We start from the raw sequence: 8863 nt of genomic DNA on the forward strand, positions 1-8863 counted from the left end.
AAGGCCGGCTCAGTCGCGGGGGTAAGGAAGGGGGGTGGGGGGGGCAATGCTCCCTCTAAGCTATGGAGTCTTGTGAGCAAAAATTCTACTTTGTGAGCTACTGGCATTAAAGTTGTGAGGGAGTGATTGGACTACTGCATAAATCAGTTTGCTCTGGAGCCCTCCCTTCCTGAGCCAAGACAAAAATGTGTGAGCTGGAGGCTAAAAAACTGTGAGCTGGCTCACACTAACTCAGCTTAGAGGGAACATTGGACTGGGGGGTGTTGGGGTGTGTGTGCAGCACCGGCCTCCTCCCCCCCTCCCTGCTTGATGGTGTGTTGTGGGCGTGCGCGTTCGTTTTGAGGACTGGTTACTCGTGGGGCGTGGGGGTTAGGAGCGCTGTCCTCGGAGCAAAGTTCGAATCCCCCCCCTCAGGTGAGCCTTCCTCGCAGGGTTGTTGTGAAGAAAAGGCAGAGCGGCGCTACGTAAGAAAGAAACACTTATAATATGCATTGAGCTTTATAACAACAAATGCACTGCTTTGAGGACATTAGAAGAGGGTGGTGTAGTGGCTGGACCAGGAGCTGAGAGGCCCAGGTTTGACTCCCCAGGCTGCCATGGAAACTTGGCGGGGGACCTTGGGCCAGTCACACACCCTCCCCTAACCTACCTCACAGGGTTGTTGTAAGGAAAGTGGAAGAGAGGACAATGATGTAACCTGCTTTGGGGACAACAAAGGTGGGTTTAGATGAGATTTTTTTAAAAAATATGGGGCAGTGGGAGTTGACAATTGCACCTAACCTCTCTGGGGAGACTGGTCACATTTGAAGCCAGGAGTTCAAATGCTCTCCATGGTGTTTTGGGGAGGTGGGGCGCCCGGGAGGAAGCCTGTGATTTCTCAAAGTGGGGGGTGGGGATAGCATCCTCAGGTCCCTTCTGTCTAGTGGGGCTCACCCTGGATCTCTTTGCCTGCCTCTGATTTCAGCCAGAGATGAGCACCCCCGGGGGGGCTGTGACCAACCGTGGACGGCGCTTCAAATGGGCCATTGAGCTGAGCGGCCCGGGCAGCGGCAGCAGGTAAGGGCCTCTGTGGAGGTCAGTCCCCGGACTCCCTGAGACGACAGACCTTGGGCACGGCTGCAGCTCTCTTCTCTTCTTTTGCCAGGGGCCGGAGCGACCGGGGCGGTGGGCAAGGGGATACCATGTATCCCGTCGGCTACTCAGACAAGCAGGTGCCGGACACGAGCGTGCAAGAGACAGACCGTATCCTGGTGGAAAAGGTACAGCAGGGGTGGCGGGGCCGGGCTGGGGAAGGGGTTCCTTGGTGTACTCTCAGGGAGAGAACCGCCAGGAATCTCCTCCAAGGGGGGGGGGAGTGTTCAGGAAAGCGAGACGTAAACTGGGAGCTCTCGATGGCGTCGTGGTGGATCCAGCCCTTCTCTCCTCTCTCCCACCTTTTCAGCGCTGCTGGGACATCGCCCTGGGCCCCTTGAAGCAGATCCCCATGAATTTGTTCATCATGTACATGGCCGGCAACACAATCTCCATCTTCCCCACCATGATGGTCTGCATGATGGCGTGGAGGCCCATCCAAGCACTCATGTCCATCTCGGCCAGTAAGTGTACCGCCACCTAAGAACACCTAAGTGTACTGCCACCTAATGTCCCTTCCTTGTTTAGAACGGATAAAAGGAAGTCCTTCTTCACCCAAAGAGGGATTCACACATGGGATTCACTGCCAGAGGAGGTGGCGGCGGCTACAGTTTGGTGTCGTGGTTAAGTGCGCGGACTCTAATCTGGGAGAACCGGGTTTGATTCCCCACTCCTCCACTTGCACCTGCTGATGTGACCTTGGGTCAGTCACAAGCTCTGGCACAGCTGTCCTTGAAAAAGAGCAGTTTGTGTCAGAGTTCTCTCAGCCCCACCCACCTCACAGGGTATCTGTTGTGGGGAGGGGAAGAGAAAGGAGTTTGTAAGCCGCTCTGAGACTCCAAGTGAAGGGCGGGGTATAAATCCAATCTCTTCTTCTTCTTCTACAAGCATGGACGGCTTCAAAAGGGGACTAGATAAGCATACGGAGCAGAGGTCCATCAGTGGCTATTAGCCACAAGGTATAGATAGGGACTCTGGGGCAAGGGATGCTCTGTCTTCTTGGTGCTTGGGGGGGGGTCAACAGTGGGAGGGCTTCTAATGTCCTGGCCCCACTGGTGGACCTCCTGATGGCACTGGTATTTCTGGCCACTGTGTGACACAGTGTTGGGCTGGATGGGCCTTTGGCCTGATCCAACATTGGCATCTCTTCTGTTCTTATCCCAGTAGTCCAGCATCCTTGGATCCTGAGCTCTTAACTTCTCTTCCGTCTCCCCTCCTTTTTCTCCCTTATGCCTTTCATCTCTGATGCTAGCGGAAAAGACCAGGCACACTCTGGGACTCTTGTAACGTACGTAGCTGCAGTTTGGAGTCTAGCTGCATAAGGCAGCCTCATTCAAACAAAAAGCCTAGTGAAATTGTCCCTGGACTGGAGCACAAGAGAGGGATGACATGGTTGGATACGTTCCCACGAAAGAAGAGGGGAGAAATTCGGTGCACACACGGAACCTCAATCAATCAATCAATCAATCAATCAATAGACCTTTAATGGCATATATACATACAGAACCTATCACTTTGTATTCCCGGTGTCTAGTTTTATAGAGAACATTGGCCTGCTCTTGGAGAGGAGTAGGCAAGCATACAATCCACCACCTGCAGTCTAAAATGGCCCAGTCTGGAAACAGTTCCCTCGTTTGCTATCCATGTGAACAAAGGGTGTGTTTTCAGGATGTCGTTGAGTGATGTCTTTGGGTGGGAGATGTTGCAGGGATGTACTGACAGCCGCTGGTGCTGTGTATCCGTTTCAACCTGGAACACTATTCCTGATTGGGACTCTCAGCGTCTGGGTTCTGTGCCAGGGCTGTCTCTACTGCCGAGGCCAACTTACCTGCAGAGCTTCACTTGGCCCTTGCAATTTTGCCACTTGTAACAGCGGATGAAGGAAAGGAGAGAGGCAGCGTGGTGGAGGGCTTAGAGTGTAGGATCACTCGGAGGCTTCAAGTCTGCTCCCTGCAGGGAGCCCACGGCCTCAAAATTAGTCGCTTGTTCTCAGTGGAACCTCCTTGGTCTCCCGTTAACTTTTTCCCAGTAGTAGTGAGCCTTTGCCTGAGCTCGTGTCATGCGGATTGGACTGTTAGTCGTGCCAGTCAGAAATTCCCGTTTGCAGCTGCACTTGGTGTCGTGGTTAAGTCTCTAATCTGGGAGAACTGGGTTTCATTCCCCACTCCTCCACTTAGACCTGCTGCTGTGACCTTGGGTCAGTCACAAGCTCTGGCACAGCTGTCCTTGAAAAAGAGCCGTTTGTGTCAGAGTTCTCTCAGCCCCACCCACCTCACAGGGTGTCTGTTGTGGGGAGGGGAAGGGAGAGGAGTTTGTAAGCCGGCTCTGAGACTCCAAGTGAAGGGCGGGGGTATAAATCCAATCTCTTCTTCTTCTTCCCCTGCACCCCAAACTGCTTCTTGTGGAGATGAAATGTACCCTCGTTTTCTGCAGATTTAACGTGTGCCTTGACATCCCAAAGAGGTGCCGAAACACACCTTCCGCTCCAAAGGGGCCGGCATAGGTCCTTCGTGGCTGCTGACCTCTTTTGTCCCCCTTCCCCCCCCCAGCCTTCAAGCTCCTGGAGAGCTCGAGCCAGAAGTTCCTGCAGGGCCTGGTGTATCTAATCGGCAACCTTCTTGGGTTGGCCTTGGCGGTGTACAAATGCCAGTCGATGGGGCTGCTGCCAACTCACGCCTCCGACTGGCTGGCTTTCATCGAGCCCCCCGAGGTGAGTGAGAGGAGAGTCTGGGGCCTGAAACGTTAGAGGGGTGCTGGTATTTTGACAGGTGAGGGGCATACCCCCCAAAGTCTGGTGCGGGGCTAGTTGGTGACTTAGGGACCAGTCTTCCTTGACCTTTTTCCTTTATGAAGAATCACTGCTAGCCCACACAGATGGTCAGCCGTGTCGGTCTGAAGCAGTAGACCAAATTTAGAGTCCAGCGGGGCACCTTGAAGACCAACAAAGGTCTATTCAAGGTAGGAGCTTTCGTGCGCAAGGCACACTTTTTCAAATCCTCCCCTCCCCCAAACGGCACCGCCTGCTCCCTTTGCTTGCCTTTTTGGTATTTGAAAAAAGTGTGCCTTGTGCACGAAAGTTCCTACCTTGAATAAACCTTTGTTGGTCTTAAAGGTGCCGCTGGACTCTAAATTTCTTCTGCTACCCTGTTTTCCCGAAAATAAGACAGTGTCTTATATTAATTTTTGCTCCCAAAGATGCGCTAGGTCTTATTTTCGGGGGATGTCTTATTTTTCCGTGAAGAATACGGTACACTCCATCAGGGCAGAGCGAGCAGCAGGCGGCAGGTTGTCCTGGCGGCGGTGTGGGCTCTCTGATTAAAAGAGACCTCACACTTCCTGTCTGCTCTGGCTATGCGGCGGCGCCCGCAGCTGCGGCCCAGAGTTACAGTAGCTTTGGGGGGCCTTATTATCGCGGCGGCCTTATGTTTGGGGGAGGCCTTATTGTCGGGGAGGTCTTATTTTCGGGGGATGTCTTACTTTCGGGGAAACAGGGTAGTAGACCATTTACCAGAGCAGTGATAATAAAGCAGACTGTTCTCTTTCTTGGCCCTTTCGGAGCCTGCTTGCAAAGATCTATTGCTTCGCCATGAAGATGCTTGTTCAGCTTTGTGGGTGATGCTCCCTTTTTCTCTTCCAGCGCATGGAATTCACTGGTGGGGGTCTAGTGTTATGACCCTAACAGGTCCATGAAGCCATCTGCTGCTGTAGGTGTCTGGATCACCACCACCGAGTACCGTTCTCCTTTCAACGCACTGATAGTGCTCACCAGCTCTGTTGAAGACCAGTTGTACAGACGGTTGCAGACACGAAAGACTTGTTTTTGCCTACGAGGGGGGTGGGGTGTCATCCGGCTGTTCATATCCTCCTCTCCCCCAAGCTGCACTGCTGCTCCCTTTGCCTGCCTCTTTTGTTGCAATCAGAATAAAGATTTCAATGGATTGGGAAGCGGACACAAATCCTGCTTTGGTTTTCTTACTTTACAAAATACTGAGATCGGTGTGGAGAAGAGCGAGGCTACCTACTCTGGCTGAAAGACCAACAGAAGGGAAGGTGGCTTTGGGGCCCTTGAAGGGGGTCTCCCGACCGTTCCCTTTTTATTAACGCCAGCAGAAGTTACTCAAAATAAGCACCCATATAGAATGGGGAGGTCACCGGGCTCTTTGCACTGCTTGGTTCCTTAACAGTTTGGCTGTTTTTTCAAGAGGGGGGGGCAATAAGCTGAATGAACAAGGTGGGTACTGAAAGGCACTGCATGCATACAGAAGGAGAAATGAACATGTTTGCACTGGTCTGTTGCTACAGTCATCCAGTGATCAACAATCCATGGAGTGCAGTAGGGATGGGCACGAACCAGCACAAAAATGAAAGTTCGTGATGAATTTTGGTGATGTCCACAAACAGAAGAGGTGCCACAAGCTTCTACAAATTTTAAGGCAGTTTGTGGCTGTTTGTGAAGAGCAGAAAGCAGGCCCCTGCTTTCTGTCCCCCACTGCTTTTCACAGGGAAACCCCTGCTTTGTGGTACTGGCAAAAAGTGGCAGGGAGCAGAAAGCTTGTTGCCACTTTTGGTGGGGACTAGAAAGCAGGGGGTCACAAACCAAAAGCAACCGGTTCGGTTCGTGAACCAATCTCCTGGTTTGTATTGGTTCATGGGTCGGTTCGTAGTACAGCCACAAACCATGAACTGAACTGCAAAAATGTAGTTCGTGCCCATCCCTAGAGTGCAGCAATAAGCTTATTGGGGCAAGCGTGTTTATTTTTTATTTTTTTTTACATTCCACACACATCACAGCTTATGAATCTGTTACAATGATGAAAAGAGCCAAGCTGTAGCATGGACGTGTGGGTTACAGGACGAGCAGATTGCTTGGAAACCTTGTGCGAGCAAACACACACACTCCCAAAACATAATATATATAAAAAGTTTATTCCTTACATAATTCAGGAAGCCAAAAAAAATAAAAAAAAATCACACCCTAAAACTTGATGCTATGTAAACAAGATCACATCCCCAATAAATTAAAAAGCCTCTCGCGACGTAAGAGATGAGAAACGGCCGTCTTGAGATTCCCTTTCGAAATGAAGCGGGAGGAGAGGCTGGAGACTCGTCCGTTTTAAGGCTACTCTGAGGAGAGAGTGGTCCCTGCGCACTTAACTGAGTCAGGGACGCGTGGAGAATTAGATAATCCGTCATTGCAAGTAGGGAGAATGACCACCATAGGATCGTGCTCCCCCCCACCCCAAGTTCAGGGGGGGGGGGGGAATACTGTTCTAAAAAAAGGATCTCTGTTCTAAAAAAGGATACCAATCTTCATTGTTTGGCATAGACAGCGTTCTCTCCGCCAGGAGAAGGGGTAGCAGCTCCAGAACACAAGACTGCAGCAGGAAGCAAGGGTCTCGCCCCAAAGCCGCTTTTGCTGCCCTGCCCGCGGACTGCAGCGCCTTCAGCTCGGTCCCGTACCAGAGCCGACCGGCCAACTGCAGAGCAACTGCAGGCCACAAGGAGGAAAACAAACGCCTGCCAGAGTCATCTGGGGAGGAAAGGGGAGGGTGGCGGCGGCATCCATTCCCCTATCGCTTTGCCACCGCCAGTCTGATCCAGAGGGCAAACGGTTCTCCCTCCTGCACAGCCAAGGAATTTGGGGTTGCAAAATGCCACGAGGGCCCGGAGGAGAGGATAAATACTGCACAAGCCTGTTTCTCCATCCTTCCAAGTGCCCCCCTCTCCCTCTGATGCCGAAGAAGGCAGAAAGGCTTTGGCACTGGCCGGAAGAAGGAAATGGCACCGCTGGGGTGGCACCACCCTCCCTGTGGGGCTCCTGCTACGGTCGCCTTTCGCACACGCCCCTTTCCCTTTCTGTTGTGGTACCCCCCCAAAGGTCTCCCAGTCCGTTCGCTTGTTCCGCATTGTCCTGGAAATATCACGTCGCTCAATTCTTGTCGTGGCCAGGGGAGGGCAGCAGGGATTCAAAGACGGGTGGAAAGGGGGCGGGTGGGAAATCCTGAAATTTTACCCCCCCCTTCCAAAAAACCCCCCAACCCACCAACGTTTGCCTTTCTGTGTCCTGCATGGAGGAGAGGGAGATGAAGCCCCATCTCGAGCTCTCCCCCTACCTCGGTCGAATCCATTTCCACTCCTGTTCTGCGCTTCTGTTCTTCCTAGCCAAGTCTCTCTTCCTTTAGGGACAGGGGAGGGGACGTCTCCAGGCTCCATTCTCCCCCAGCAGGGAAAACCAGCCAGCCCGGAGGAAGCGGCAGCAAGGGGTGGGGGGCACGGGCAGCTGCTCTCCCGGGGAGACAGAAGTGGCAGGTGGTGTGACAGGCAAGAAGCGGATGTTGGCTTGTCAGGAAGGTCCATCCGACAGGGACCCCCCCCCTTCCCGGCTCTCCCTACGAGTAGATGGTGATGACCTCGCTGCCGCCCCCGCGCACCAGCAGCACGCGCTCCAGCCCCTCCGTCAGGACCTCCAGGAACTCCATGTCTGCAGAGGGAGGGCCGTCAAGGAGCCTGCGCGGCACGGGGATGTCGTGCCCCCCTCACCACCTCCAATCCCTCCACGGCCCCACACAAGATCCCGCCCCCCCCCGAAAGGATACAGTTCTCATCTCCTTCCGGGTTACGGGGCGGGCCCGGCATGTTCAGCAGCACCAGCTTAGCCTCATGGGACTTGTTGACGATGACTTCGTTCAGCTTTACCGCCGTGTGCATGCGCCGCACGTTGGACTGATCCCTGAGGAGGGAAGGGGAGGGCAGCGTCGGGACCAGGGTTCCCTCTAAGCTGAGTGAGTGTGAGCTAGCTCACAGTTCTTTAGCCTCCAGCTCACACATTTTTGTCTTGGCTCAGGAAGGGATGACTCCAGAGCCAACTGATTTGTGCAGCGGTCAAGTCACCCGCTCACAACTGTAATGTCAGTAGCTCACCAAATAGAATTTTTGCTCACAAGACTCCACAGCTTAGAGGGAGCATTGATCGGGACCCGGCGTGGAATAAGCTGACTTGTGCACTTACGGCATGCTTTTTAAAAATCCTGCCTTTCCTCCACAGAGCTCGGGGCCTTGTGCACGGTCCCCCCTCCCCCCTGCCGCCATTATAACTTGACAGCAAACCCGCGAGGTAGGTCGGGCTGACTGGCCACCCAACACTGCAGGGGATGGTCTCGGTTAAGTGCTAGAGACTCCGCTGTCGGCGGTGGCACAGAGAGACCGCCATGACCCCAGGGCATGCTGGGAGCCAGGAATCTACACATGCAGTCCTTGGGGTGGATCCAGTGGTCGATTGCCACTAACGGGAGCAGGAGGGGGACTGTGGATGGATCGTCTCATTCCCCTGCGGACTCTGCCCTCGTGCCCCGGGGGTCGGGAAGCAGAGTTTTAAGGAGCTCTTGGGCCTGCAGGGAGATGGGAGAGGCGAGTATCCCATGCTGCTGACGGAAATCCCTCCCGCTGGATCCAACCCTTCGTGCCGAGGGGGTTCAAAATGCCAAGGAGCGCAGGTTTCAGCCGGGGTAGCCATGCTGATCAGCTGCTGTCAAAAGGCTGTTCTTTAAAGATTAACACATTTAGTTCGGGGGAAAGCTTTTTCCAGAATAAACGTGCTGGTCTTTAAGGGGCCACCAGGCTCTTTGTTACAGGCGAGGTAGGCAGGCATTCTGTCTAAACTGGAGGGGAACGTCTGGGGATGCCCCCCCCCCCGTCGCTGCCTATAAGGGGGACCAGGGCCTCTCTTACGGGC

General features: G+C 53.8%; 2 protein-coding genes across 3 annotated transcripts in view; one reads left to right on the forward strand and one right to left on the reverse strand.

The window, feature by feature from the left end:
* Positions 1-5076, forward strand: part of EMC4 (ER membrane protein complex subunit 4) — a 5525-nt gene extending 449 nt beyond the window's left edge. The window contains exons 1-6 of one of the 2 annotated variants that reach the window (XM_015412751.1): positions 7-21; positions 965-1056; positions 1145-1259; positions 1442-1595; positions 3681-3841; positions 4769-5076. In XM_015412751.1, coding sequence (XP_015268237.1) covers positions 971-1056; positions 1145-1259; positions 1442-1595; positions 3681-3841; positions 4769-4804 — 552 coding nt within the window. In that variant the 5' untranslated portion in view covers positions 7-21; positions 965-970 and the 3' untranslated portion in view covers positions 4805-5076. Of the gene's footprint in view, positions 1-6; positions 22-964; positions 1057-1144; positions 1260-1441; positions 1596-3680; positions 3842-4768 lie in introns of those variants that run through there. The other variant, XM_015412750.1, reaches the window with a different exon arrangement.
* Positions 5077-5884: 808 nt separating this feature from the next.
* The window catches only part of SLC12A6 (solute carrier family 12 (potassium/chloride transporter), member 6), a 68383-nt gene continuing 65404 nt past the window's right edge, over positions 5885-8863 (reverse strand). The window contains exons 21-22 of the mRNA XM_015412745.1: positions 7728-7861; positions 5885-7612 (exon numbers count right to left, since the gene is read on the reverse strand). Of these exons, the coding sequence (XP_015268231.1) occupies positions 7521-7612; positions 7728-7861 (226 nt within the window). The 3' untranslated portion in view covers positions 5885-7520. The remainder of the gene's footprint in view (positions 7613-7727; positions 7862-8863) is intronic.

This window comes from Gekko japonicus, unplaced genomic scaffold (genome assembly GCF_001447785.1).
Source record: "Gekko japonicus isolate JY-2015 unplaced genomic scaffold, Gekko_japonicus_V1.1 scaffold669, whole genome shotgun sequence".
Taxonomy (NCBI): Eukaryota; Metazoa; Chordata; class Lepidosauria; order Squamata; family Gekkonidae; genus Gekko; species Gekko japonicus.